The 14,396-nt window shown below is 39.3% G+C and overlaps 1 protein-coding gene across 1 annotated transcript in view; it reads right to left on the bottom strand.

Annotated features, from left to right (window-relative positions):
- The window catches only part of LOC122935689 (hyaluronan and proteoglycan link protein 1-like), a 98,147-nt gene that overhangs the window by 25,614 nt on the left and 58,137 nt on the right, over positions 1-14,396 (bottom strand). The window contains exons 2-3 of the mRNA XM_044291522.1: positions 12,696-12,823; positions 1,507-1,875 (exon numbers count right to left, since the gene is read on the bottom strand). Of these exons, the coding sequence (XP_044147457.1) occupies positions 1,507-1,875; positions 12,696-12,744 (418 nt within the window). The 5' untranslated portion in view covers positions 12,745-12,823. The remainder of the gene's footprint in view (positions 1-1,506; positions 1,876-12,695; positions 12,824-14,396) is intronic.

Here is a 14,396-nt window from a genome sequence, read left to right as displayed (position 1 = left end):
TTTTTAAAAATCTCACCCACTTTACTGCTGCTGTAAATGCAGATAATGAGCACAAAAATCAGCTGCAGAAAATCAGCTACATTTACATTATATGTGACGATACCCTAATAAAGACTTTGTCAGATAAGATGGTTATGGCTGTTTCATTTAGCATGCAGAGACCTGGAGATTGCACTGTGTATAAACCATATCCATATTAGTTAGTACAATCACAAGCATTTGTAATGCACTTTTCTCACAGGGTCTCAAAGCACAGAGATAGTTGTGGCCGGGCGACTCCCTGGGAAGTCAGTGGCAGCCAACACAGTCAATGCCAAAATAGAATCAATTTTGTAGGAAGCCAATTTGCTTATCTGCATATTTTTGGAGTGTGGGGAGGAACCCACACAAACCACAGAAAACATACAAACTCTGTGTACTGCAAAGTACCAGCGCTAACCACTGAGCCACCATACACAGTTTAGGCCCTTGGCATCTTGTGTGTATGTATCGATTCATTGAACCTTTCCCTGTAGCAGTGCAAGGGTTAATTCCCTTTTTGTTCTTTGTTAGCTGTATAACTAATGAGCTTGTCAGCCCTCCTATATATGCTAGACTGTTTGTTCCACTCCTTTTCTAGGCAATAGATTCCTTTTGGTTTCTTTTGCTTGCTAGGCCCTGCAAAAACTATAATCCCTTTATTTGTCAGTGTACTGCCTGTTGTCTGCTTGTTTTCTGGATCCTGACTTTCCACCACCTGACCTATGCCTGTTCACGTGACACTGTGCCACCTGCCCTGACCTTTGGACAGATTTGCACAAACTCTTCCTGCCCTGACTTCTGCCTGTTTCCTGACTAGGTATGTTGTCTGATCCCTCGATACTTGGTACTATTGTCTCTGACCCCAGTGAGTCAGTAACTAACCACACCAGGACTATTCAAATAAGTAATGTCCTGGTGGCTCCACTGCGGTGAAGGCCAGATCCCTGTATAGGGATTTAAGGTTGAAAATCAGGTGATCGCCAGGATAATGCACTAGTCAAACCAGTTGGTTCCCACTCACTGCCTATAACAGAGGTCCAGCAGAACATTGTGGCTTCTCTTATATCCTTATAAAAGATTGCTTCTAGATAGAATGTGATCAATCTACCTCATTCCTGGTCTACCTATGAAAAGCATTATAGGAATATTCTGGTTAATAAAGCCCAATTGCTATATAAACTATAAATGATACTAAAGGTGGACTTCATGGCTTGGGTTTATTTTTGGACTGCGGTATTTTAGGCTCACTTGAAAAATATATTTTGAGGGTCTTCTCATAAAATAAACCTACACCATAAATACAGATTAATACATTATTTGTTAAATAACCCAAAATGTGGTAACCACAGGAGCAAGTGACTTGGAAGCTGTCATAATTGTGTCAGATAATAAATATTTTATGTGTCTCAGAAACATCAAGATGAGGAAATCTATTTGTTATAACTTCATATCATCAGTCTTGTTTATTAGATAATAAATAAATACCTTGTAAGTCCAATGACACAACAGCGGTATCGTCCTCCAGTCCTTCAATGACTTCACATTTGTATTTGCCATAGTCTTCCAGTGTTATGTCAGTAATCACAAGTGAAGCATCATTTTCACTTGCTCCTTGTAGGTAAACCCTTCCCTGGTAGCTGCCATAACTCCTCTTGTGATGCCCCATTGAAACGAAGACATCCACTTCCTTGAGGTAATCTGAAGTCAGTTTTGTCCATTTGATACGGATTTTATGAGATGGTGATCCAGAGTCCACTGAGTCATGTAAAAACTTGCATGGCAATGTTGCATTACCACCTCGATGGGAAATTACTTTTGTTTGCTCTACCTCCACATAAAGACGAGGATCATCCTCTGAAACACAGTTAAAGAGGTTTAGTTAGAAAAGTCATAAGAATTGAATTTCCTTTCTTTCCTTTTCACTAGAAACTGGAGTGAAAAAAATCACAAATTTTGGTGTGCACACAATCTTTGCTCCAAAATTATTGCCTTAGTGGGGATTTTATGCCTCTGTCACCACTTTTGAAAAGTGGGTGGGAAACAACGTTAGCTATGCAAAGAGTTGCAAGCCACAGTTATCAAATGCAACTTTTCAAAGTTACAGAATCTGTTGCTTCACAAGGAGGATGGTGTTAAAACTGGAATAAACTTTCTATACAAAAGAGTTATTTTTAAAGATACAGCCATAAATACAACATAATCTCATAAAGGGAACCTATCCTGTTGAACATAATGTTTGAGCTGTAGCATGTTATAGAGCAGCTTGATGCATGTTGTATTTTATTGCCTAACTTTCATTTAAATTCTTGCTCATTCTGGGTATGCACATAGCGGGAAGGCTGTCAATCACTTACAGGACCGCCTCCTTGACTTCAAAGCCCAGAATGAGCAGGAATATAAATGAATGAAATACATGTTGTGCTGGATCTTTTCCTATAAAACTATATCTCAATCTGCTCTGCTCCTCCTGCTCTATAACCTGCTGCTGGCATATTAAACTGGATTTCCTGGTGACAGGTTGCCTTTAAGGATTAGGCCTAGTTTGAAAGCAGATTTTTTTTGGTCTCCACATTTTCAAAAATCATAACTTTTTTACTTTTCTGTTGATGTAGCAATATAGTGAGCTGTATTTTTGAATGGCACATAAAACCAGAAGCTGCTACAGTAGCTCCACATACCGGTATTATACATTGCAATAATAAAGTCCAAGGAAATACCTAATTATCACAATCTAGAAAGGAACATGCTGGTACAAAAATAATTGGATAATTAAATAGTTTACACTTTCACAATAAAATCATTTTATTTTTATGTATTTGTATTGCTGCATTCCAAGAGTTATAACATTTTAATTTTTCGATGAACTTACCTTTATGCACACATGTTGCTCACAAAAAGTACATATTTCACTTACACCTCAGACTTATATTGATAACATGCAAATCTATCTCTCTATCAAGTGCAGAATCAGAATCCGGGGAGGACATGGCTAACCCTAGCTGAGACAACCCTCCACCACTGAGACAACCCTCACTGTTGTGCTAAGCCCTGCCAATATACCCCATAGCTAAAACAAAAAATAAAAACTCCAACTCACGCTCCTGTCCCTAACCCATATGGAGCTGGTCCAGCAGTATGTCTGACCCTGTATTATGCTCATTGCAATACATTATGACTGTGTTTTTTTTCCCTGAAATATACTGATAATGAGTCTGATGAAATTGATCTTGATTTTTATGAAGCATGAAAGTCTGAAAAAGCTTATTAATGATTTGTTAGCGAGAGTGGGATTACATATTGCCTTTTACCTTTCTAAGGGAAAATCACAATGGAAATTGTATTATGTAAAATGTCAATTACTGTTTTCTTCCCAGTAACCTTCCCTATAACATTAAACACTTAATTATCTTTTTATCGATGACTTATACCATGGATGCAGAGCCGAAACATTAAACTATTAAGCAGAACAATCTATAAAGTTGGATTTAAAAATAAAATGAAACTTAGAACGGAAAGAAAAGATTGTGCAGCCCTTCCAGATAAAGATCTCATTAGAGTGACCTTTTTTCAGTATTCTTAGAGGATACATTGTAAATGGTTTGCAACTATTGGCCTAAGGGGCAAAAAGCCAAGATTACCATAGCACCAGCTACAAAGCTACATATTTTCTATGATAGTAATGTATTGAAGATAATGATAAACTACCTAAAATAAATACTTTCCTTATTGCCCACATCAACCAATCACAGCTCAGTTTTAATGCTTTACAGTGCTCTTGAAAAATAAAAGCTGTGCTGTCATTGGTTGATAAGGGTTATAGACAGTTTTTCTGGGTTATAGTCAGTTTTTATTTTAGACTGTTTTCATAAATCTCCTCCAATTCAATTTATTATTCTGCAAAGTTGATCTGGAGAAGGTGAAAACAACCCTGAGGCAAAAGCCAATTTTACTAATTTTAGGGAATAAATTCTTTCCTGACTCCAAATCAGGCAATCAGAAAAACTCCCAGGATCAATGGCAGATCTCCAGAGCTGTAATATGTACTATTATTACACTAAAGAAATGCCAGACCATTCTTTGAGTATTTTAGTGAGCACCACCATTACAATCTCCTCTGGGAGAGAATTCCATAGTCTCATTGCTCTTACAGTAACAAATATCTTCCATGTTGGTCAAGAAACTTTTTTTCTTCTAGATATGATGAAGTCTCCTTGTTATAGAAAAAGTCCTGAATATAACTAGATCATGCTCAGTGAGCCAAACATACATCAGTGATGTTTTTTTTTTCTTCATTCTTTATTTTTCAGGCATGTTTGGTCAGTGTTTTGCATCAATAATTAGCAGAAAATAAATTGAGAAATGTACAGGAAAGATTATGCTTCTTTTAGGTTTTGGTCCAACTTCTGGTTTTGACTAGCAAATACTGATGCAAAGTACTGCCCAAAATATTGCTATGTAAAAGTGGCTTAAATGGGTATTCCCATCTTGGACTTTGAGGGCATATCACTAGTATATGCCATTAATGTCAGATTGTTGTCCCACATCTGGAACCTGCTCCTGTCTCCAGAACAGGACCCCTGAAGTGAACAAAGAGCAGCCATGCATGTGAAGCCATCCTCCATTCACTACTATGGGAGTCTGAAAAACCATTCACCATTTCTGGCAGTCCATAGCGGTGAATGAAGAGGTGGCCACGCTTGTTCAGTATGCTCTTCATTCACTACTATGGACTTCTGAATATAGCCGAGTGAACGAGCTTGTCTGTTTTCGGAACTCCAATAGTGATGAATGGAGAGCAAACCACACAAGAGCTATGAGCTCTCCTTAACTTTGGGGGCCCTGTTCTTTAGATAGGAGCAGGTCTCAGAGGTTGGACCCACACCTACCTGACACTGATGGTATATCCTATCAATATGCCATTAATGTCCCAGATGGACCAATCCCTTTAAGGCTTTGGCTACATTGTAATATGAAGTCTTGCACAAAAATTGCAAGCAGCAAACAGTTTTACTTGTGTTGTCATTACAATTGTCTTTCTTATACAATTTTACATACAAATTTGTGTTGCTAGCTGAGCAGATTGATATGCGGATGTAGCAGGGTTAACACACAAACTCAACTCAAATTTCTTAAAGCAATTGAAGGTGTTTGCTTAAAGCAGGGATGCTCAACCTGCAGCCCTCCAGCTGTTGTAAAACTACAACTCCCACAAGGCCCTGCTGTAGACTGATAGCTGTCCAGGCATGTTGTAGTTTTGCAACATCTGGAGGGCCGCAGGTTGGGCATCCCTGGCTTAAAGCATTTAGTTTAGATAACACGTCTCAGAAAGCATGTGTGTTAACTCTACTACATCTGTACAGTGCATTCGGAAAGTCGTCAGACCTTCATCTTTTCATATTTTGTTATGTTAAGGCCTTATGCTAAAATAAAGAAAAAAAATCAAGTTTCCCCCATCAATCTGCACTCCATACCCCATATTGACAACATTAAAACAGAATTTTAGAAATGTTTTCAAATTTATTGAAAATAAAAAACAAGCAAGGACTCAAGTATTCAGACCCTTTAGTATGATACTTGAAACTTAGCTCATGGGGCCTTCCTTTCCTTATGATAATTTTTGTGATGTTTTTACACCTTGATTGGAATTCACTTGTTGTAAATTTAGTTGATTGGACATGATTTGGAAAGACAGACACCTGCTTACAGTATATATAAGGTCTCACAGATGAATGTCTGAGCAAAAATCAAGTCATGAGGAGAAAAGAACTGCAGTAAAGCTCAGAGACAGGATTGTGTGGAGTTACAGATCTGGAGAAGGGTATAAAGAAATGTCTGATGCACTGAAAGTTCCCAAGAGCACAGTGGCTTCCATAATTCTTAAATGGAAGAAATTTTGAGCAACCAGGAATCTTCCTAGAGCTGGCCACCCAACCAAACTAAGTAATCAGGGGAGAAGGGCCTTGGTAAGTGAGTTGACCCCAAAAACTCATGGTCATTCTGGCTGAGCTCAAAAGATCCTGTGTGCAGATAGGAGAAACTCCAGAAGGTAAACCATCCCTGCAGCACACCATCAATCTTGGCTTTATAACAGAGTGGCCAGAAAGAAGCCTCTCTTCAGTTAAAGTTACATGAAAGTTTGCACACAAAAAAAAGCACCTAAAAGGTTCTCAGTCTGTGAGATCCAAGATTCTCTGGTGTGATGAATCCTCAACTCTAAGCATCATGTTTGCAGGAAACCAGACACTACTCGTCACCTGCGGCACACCATCCCTACAATGAAGCATGGTGGGGGCAGCATCATGCTGTGGGGTGTTTTTTCAGTGGCTGGGACAGGGAGACTAGTCAGGGTGGAAGGAAAGATGAATGATGTAAAGTATAGAGATATTCTTAATGAAAACCTGATCCAGAGTGCTCTGGACCTCAGAGTAGGTGGAAGGTTTACCTTCCAAATAGACAATGTTTCTTGTTTACTTTAATTAAAAGAAAAATAAAGCTTGATACTAGAATGCTAGCTGTAGTGCTTTAAACACACATAGGGCTAGATTTATCAAACAGGCATGTTCTATGAAATTTTCAATACCCCAGCAATGCTGAGAGGATGCATGACGAGGGGCACACCGCATCATAAATTGATGCAGTCCATGGACTAGACTGTTTTCAGTCAGCATGTTTGCAAGAAAGATGGTGTAAATTATATGCCGGGGCTGATGGCCCTGACCACGCCCTGCCCTTGCCATTCCCCCCTTTTCGGAAAATGGTGAGGGTGCATAAAAGCGGCAATTGACAAAATTTAGTTACAATGACATTTAAAAAGTTGATACCGTAATCCTTGGAGGCATAATAAATAATAAATGACGTTTTTTTTTTATAGTTTACAATGTCAAAGAACCCCCTCAAAGAACAGATGTATATTTAAAAAAAATACTTGTATTCTTCATTAAAAAAATTAAAAAATTATGGGGTACCTTTTCTTAAAATTCTATATTGTGCCATTCCTCTGTGACCAGTTAGGGGTGTGCTCCTTCACAGTCTGGCATTGTCCAATCAGTGTTAACAGTGCCAAACTTTGCAGGACACACTGGAAGGGAATGGTAACATTCAGTCAATTTATTCACAAAGTATTTAGGAGGAATTACAGAGGAACCACACAACACAGAATTGTAAGAAAGAAGTATCTACAGTTGGTATTGCTTCCATGGAGAACAGTCATGTCAAAGAGGTGACAGGTCTCCTTTTTAGGTGAGGGTTATAATCTTACAAAGAATGTAGCGTATTTTACTTAAGCACAGCTCCACAAAGTTGGAAAACCTGCACGAATTTCATGCATAACACTGAATCCGCTTTGAAACATTTACATTTGTCACTGTTTCTGTACTTTTGCAAATGTCTAAACATCTGTGTACCCAATTGCTTTGTGCATAAAGCAGAAGTGGGAACAAGTGAGTGGAGTTGATTGAAGAATGATTAGGAGACCTTGGGAAGGTTACAGAGAATGAAACACAGTCCTCATAGTGCAATGCTTTACTGGGGACATTGAGGACAAATAGTGAAAACACAGACGGTGATAAGAATGCAAGGCAGCACGTAAACCAGCAAAGTAGTACAAGGAAATTTGTAAGTCATTGGCTGTATTCCAAATGAAGTCGATGCATTGTACTAGTATAATGTTATAACTGTGTGCACTTTGTTAGAATCATTAAATTTTTTCTCAAGTTCTAGCATGTCTATTTATTTTAGGATCTAAGAATCGTAACTAGTTGTTATTAGCATTCCACATTATAAAAGAAACTTTTTGCCAGAACAAGCCATTCTTTCCTTAATAAAAGTGGCTTAACTCCCATTTATATTCAGAGGTTATAAATATCATATGAATCATTTGGAATTCCCTCTAAAGAAATAGACAGTATTTGTTCAGAAAGGATCTTGGAAATTACAGTCTCATTAGAGTGTTTCAATGACCTTCAATGGCTTTGCAAATTGGATTAATAGACAGCTGTAACTTGCTATATTGCCACTCCATTAATTGGGTGCCATAACACTGTGCTCCAACATGTTTACTGCATTAAGTCTAATGAGAGCAACTTACAATTCTCACCATGTTATTGTGCTGTCCTTCTTTCTGTAAAACCTAACATGAATCTGTAGAATACCAATAAGGCAAACAAAAGGCTTAAAAAAACCTTAGAAAATGATGCCCACCCACAAGTGTGGCAGGCACCATATCCGCTGGCTGCCTGCTGTAATGGACTGGCAGTAATGCCAATTGCGGACTTTATTCCTTCAGGATGCCGGAATAAAAAAGTAAAAATGGTGGATTTAACATTTTTTGGTCACCTCACCTCTCACAAAAAATGTAATAAAAAGACAAACATACACGCTCCAAAATGGTATCAATAAAAAGTAAAGATTGCCCCGCAGAAAATGAATCGTCACACAACTACATAAAGTAAATAAAAAAAAAGTTATAGGGGGTCAGAATGTGGCGATGAAAAGAAAAAAATATTTATCTTCTATTTTTTTTCAGTATAAAAAGCAAGACAAATTATACATATGTGGTATCACTTTAATCATACTGACCTTGAGAATGAAAGTAACAGATCAGTTTACCATATAAGGAATGCTGTAAAGCAAAACCCATTGTATGCAATATTAAATGGTGGAATTAGAAAGTGCAACTTGTCCCGCAAAAAAACAAGCCCTCATACGTCTGGGTTAATGGAAAAATAAAAAGTTATGGGCTTGGAAAGGCAGGAATGAAAAAACAAAAAAGCAAAATTAAAAAACCCAATGGGGCTGAAAAGGTTAATTGTGTCTTAACCTGTAAATTACAGAAAAACATTTGCAATTTGCCAAACGACATCTAAAAAGCCTTCACAGTTCTGGAACAACATCCTATGGACAGATGAGACCAAGATCACTTGTACCAGAGTGATGGGAAAGAGTGTATGGAGAAGGAAAGGAACTGCTCATGATCCTAAAGCATACCACCTCATCAGTGAAGCATTGTGGTAGTGTCATGGCGTGGGCATGTATGGCTGCCAATGGAACTGGTTCTCTTGTATTTTGATGATGTGACTGCTGACAAAAGCAGTAGGATGAATCTGAAGTGTTTTCAGGCAATATTATCTGCCCATATTCAGTCAAATGCTTTAGAACTCATTGTTCGGCTCTTCACAGTGCAGATGGACAATGACCAAAGCAAACTGCAAAAGCAAGCAAGAGTTTTTTAAGGGAAAGAAGTGGAATGTTATACAATGGCCAAGTCAATCACCTGACCTGAATCCGATTGTGCATGCATTTCACTTGGTGAAGACAAAACTGAAAGGAAAATGCCCCAAGAACAAGCAGGAACTGAAGACAGTTCAGTAGAGGGCCTGGCAGAGCATCACCAGGGATGAAACCCAGTGCCTGGTGATGTCTATGCGTTCTAGACTTCAGGCTGTAATTGACTGCAAAGGATTTGCAACCAAGTATTAAAAAGTGAAAGTTTGATTTATGATTATTATTCTGTCCCATTACTTTTGGTCCTTCAAGAAGTGGGAGGCACATATGCAAACTGTTGTAATTCCTACACCGTTTGCCTGATTTGGATGTAAATACCCTCAAATTAAAGCTGATAGTCTGCAGTTAAAGCACATCTAGTTTGTTTCATTTCAATCCATTGTGGTGGGTATAGAGCCCAAAAATGTAGAATTATGTTGATGTCCCAATATTTATGGACCTGACGTATAGGCCTCATAATAAAATGTCTGGTAAACGGAAGAGTGGAAAATGAAAGATGCAAGCCTCATCATCTGAGAATCAGCTGTGGGTGGCTGTAGTAGTGCAAACAGCAGTAGCAGCACCAGCCATCCAACCTCCGAGTGGGGTGCTTCATTTTTCCTAAGTCAAAATTTGGCCTGCCATGTTCAGGCAGAGAAATGGGACAGCTTTGTTGGTGGTAATGGCAGTAGTAGTGACACTTGTTGCCATGGTGGTGGTGGTGGTGGTGGTGATAAGGACGAGTGGTAGCCCTGGCGACAATGGTACTTGGGGGAAAATAGCAGGGAAGGAGTGGGGCTACGGAGACCCTGAAGACATATAACAATAGATTGCCTCAACGGCAATAAAGAGCAGAGGCAATGTATGGCCAGAACCTCTAACAGAGCAGATCTGCTTCTATTATGTCCGCTCTTGAACTGGTGATGTCACTGATATTGTGAGCACAACCTACGCCAAGCCTTGGCTGCTGCTAGCAATGTGTGAGCATCTCCCATCTGGCAGTTTCTATCTAAAGTGACGGAAGACAAAAGCATTGCTATGTGCAAGATCTGAGTGATTAAATGGATCGGTGGTCATTCAAGCACAAATGTAGGCACCATTGCCTCTATTGCGCACATGAAGCGGCTCACCAGATCCTGTGGGAAATTAGAAGTGGCTGCCAATTAACAGAACATGAGTACTACAGCCACATGCAGTGCAGTGTCCTTGTCAATTGTCATCATCAGTTGCTTCTTCTCCCATTCAGACTCCTCCTCCTCCTATTCTTCTCCCTGATTAGCCATTGATACTGAATTTGTGTCCTGGAAACAACTTTACACATCCAGCAATCTGATAATGTGCAAGATTAACTCCCACCTGCCAAGTTTGCTGATGGTGCATTTGCTGCCGTACCACTTAGTGGATTTGGCTGCCTTTAGTTTGCTGATGGTGTACATTCAGCTGTACTGGAAAGATACTTAGCTGCTATTATTTTGCCTCTCCAAAAAAGCCATCCCTGACTTGTACTATCATATGGCAGAGAATGTGGGTTGCTCCTTGCAATTTCAACTGTGTGGCAAGTTTGCATGCCATAGCGAACACCTTGAGTAGCTGTTATCAGCAGAAACAGTACATGTTTGAGTCAATATTTTGCTTGGCAGCGGCAACGCAGAACCACAGCAAGGAAGGTCGAGTCCTATTGACACCTCCATATTCTTTTGGTCTGGTTTCTACACCAGGCACTTATACACCTCCTCCATGTTCATCTCAAGACATCCTCCTGTCCTCAAACAGAAGCAGAGAAAGCATTGCTTCCACTCACCCTCCACCTATCATATGTGTAAAGTGAAGCATTGCCATGCCATGTTAGAGCTGATTGCTTGGGTGAGAGTAGCAACACAGCTGATCAGTTGCTAAAAGTGCATCAAGCAGCAAACATCCGGCAGGCTGTATTCCCCAACAACTTCAAATGGGCAAGGTTGTCAATGATAATGGAGGGAACATGGTGGCCACACTGCATTTGGGGAATAAAACATGCTACGTAATAAATTTAGCAATGCAACCCTTTTTTTCCTTTTGTGCCTGCACTAGTTTCTTGCACCTATACAAGCGCAGATAAAAGCTTCATACTAAGTTGACCAAATACTTTCATCTATGCTTGCAGGAAATTAGCACCTGTGCAGTGTGTTTCAATCTAGGTTGCCAATGAACTTGTCTGGATACATGCCCCTCCATCGACTGCCATTTTATTGACGTGAGCATCATCCCGTCTTGGAAGAAGGACTTGCTAATAAAGTGATAAAATGGTGCAGTAAAAGGACAGCAAGGGCAGTTTTCAGCACATGGGACAGATTCACTGTATGCTGTAAAAAGATTATTTTTTTTCCAGAAAATGACAATATTCAGGCTGAGATGTAGCAGAATTTATAAATTCCATATTTAGCTCTTGACATATTTCACATTGAACATATAATCCAGTCATCTTGCTGGCAGAATGCCAGGATAATTGTAAAATAATTAGCGGTGCTAATTATGGTTCTCACCACCCAGTGCATTTACATTTGGGCTGATCTGACAACCGGCCTTTGGGCATCAGTATCTGAGATTGGACAGCGCTGGCATGGATATCTATGTCAACAGGGCCTGTAAAGCTGTGGGAACATCGAATAACACCCTAGCCATTCTGGAAGCAGACAACTGAATCCATTTTATGACACATTAATGAGATCCCACATTTCACATTGGAAGACCTACAGCTGTCATTTACATATGTCACAGCATTTATGTATCCCTTCTGCAATTTTAAGTTTAACCTCTCCCTGTCACGATTGACCATGGGTCTTTATTTTTTTAACATTTCCTATCCATGTTTATCTCAATACATAAATGCAGACCGAATAATTTGCCTTAGCCCGACAACGTGCAAGCTTTGAATTTTCCTGGCATGTTGACTTATAACTACCGATGCCAAAGCTGACATGCACTGCAGATTTTGATCTTGCTGCAGATGCATAGTGGAGAAAAAAACAAAACAAAAATATAAGTCCCATATGTATACGGATGATAGAACACTGTCACTTGTTAAGGCGAGTGCAATGTTAGTAGCATGCAGTCATATTATACAGTAGGATAGTACTATATCTCCCATCTTTAGACTGAAGGACACTGCAGTAACATTTAATGGCTGTGATCAGAGAGAGAGAGAATACCATATTGCAGACTGGAAACTCAGGGTCACTTGAAAATGAGCAGCAAACATTGCAGAGTCAGAATACAAATGCAAACTTAGCAAAAGTAAAAAGAGAGGTTGGATGAGGGTTCAGTCAATGCAGCACAATATGAGCTCGAGAGCCAGGAAGCAAGCAGCCACATATTCTACATCACATAAAAGCCTGCAAAAAAATCTACTCGTCTACTTTTTAACGTAGACTTACCATGGACGTGAATGATCCTGTCATGGGTGCAGCGTGGAGTTCCTGGCATGACGATCAGCCCAACAGAAAGATATTAGCACCAGGAAAAGTACCTTCTTCATCTTCCGATACCAAATGGATCTTCCTCACTGAAAATGCATAAGATAAAAAAGAAGCTTGTGAAAACTGCTGCTCCTGCTGCCTAACTTGTGACAGCCTTACCATCAGTGGGGGAAATGCCTGACAACATTCTTGTCCTGTTCTGTCCTACAGAAGGTACTGCATCTGATATTGCATCAGGGTAAATGTTGAAACAACCATCTAGAGGTCTTATAGCAGAGCATAATAAACAGGGCACAGCTATGGAAGTAGAATGATAGGTTTGCATTTTTAGAAGTTAAGTAACAGATTGTAAATGGCTACTTAATTGTACATAGCAAAATAGATCGATTGATTTTAAGAAATTCAATATTTTATAGTTGCGCAGGATTTTTCATGTCCAGTATAACCTGATATGTACCGACGCATGTGAAATCATTTATTTGGACAGCACCGTACGCTACCACTGCAGTTGTTCAGATTGATTCTTAAATCCCTGCTACCTAGAGTGCTGACACGTGTATTTAAGGTCTATGGGCAATCGCTGCAATCAGGTCTCTGCAGAGAGGACCTTAAGGGTACGGTCAGGTTTACTGATGCAGTTTTAGAAGCCAACATCAGGAGTGGATCATAAAAAGAAGCAAAAGTATGAAGGACAGATATGACTTCTCCTCTTTTTTTAATTCACTCCCTTTGACTTCCAAAAGTGCATCAGTAAACCTGGACCGTACCATCAAGGTTCTCTCTGCAAGGCTGATTGCAGCGATTGCCCATAGACCTTAAATACACGAGGCCCTAGCCTAAGATTCCTAGAATTATATAGGGAAAAAAAGGTTAAAAATAACAAAAAAAATGAAGCAACAGAATGTATGACAAGGAGATGATGAGAATAATATAAAACATTAAAAGTGCTAAGGGTTAAAAAGCCTATATAACAAGATATCTGTGTGATGAGCAGAATAGGCATATTCGTTTTAGCAATATTTTTGGCCTAATATCCGCGATAAATTAGCAAATTCTAGAATTCGTAATCTCCAGTCATTATTTTCTTGATTGCGAAAAATCGACAATGTAATATGCGCGTATTGCACGTGCAATACAGGCGTGACTCACTTTTGCTACAATTTTTAACCCCTTTGCTAGCTCCAGAACGCTCCTATGTGCTGGTGACATCCCTGGGCTCCTTGCTAAGCGGAAGAAGAGGCTTAGCACACCAGTAAGAAGCCCGTTATGTCACTGAATCTTTGAAACTCTGAACTTCCGGCAGAGAATTTATTAAATAAATACAGGGCATCAGAAAATTATGGCAAAGGTAGGACAAGAATGTATGTAATATTATGTGCTTATTGTACCCTTACAACAATGTCCCCAATCCCGGACAACCCCTTAACCCATAGGGACACAGCCTTATTTCACCTTAAGGACCTGGCCATTTTTTGCAAATCTGACCAGTGTCACTTTAAGTGCTGATAACTTTAAAACGCTTTGACTTATGAGGACATTCTGAGATTGTTTTTTCGTCACATATTGTACTTCATGACACTGGTAAAATGAAGTAAAAAAATATTTTTTTTGCATTAAAAAATACCAATTTACCAAAAATTTAGAAAAATTAGCAAATTT

Source organism: Bufo gargarizans, chromosome 1, assembly GCF_014858855.1.
Source record: "Bufo gargarizans isolate SCDJY-AF-19 chromosome 1, ASM1485885v1, whole genome shotgun sequence".
Lineage (NCBI taxonomy): Eukaryota > Metazoa > Chordata > Amphibia > Anura > Bufonidae > Bufo > Bufo gargarizans.
This window is presented reverse-complemented; position numbering and strand designations above follow the sequence as displayed.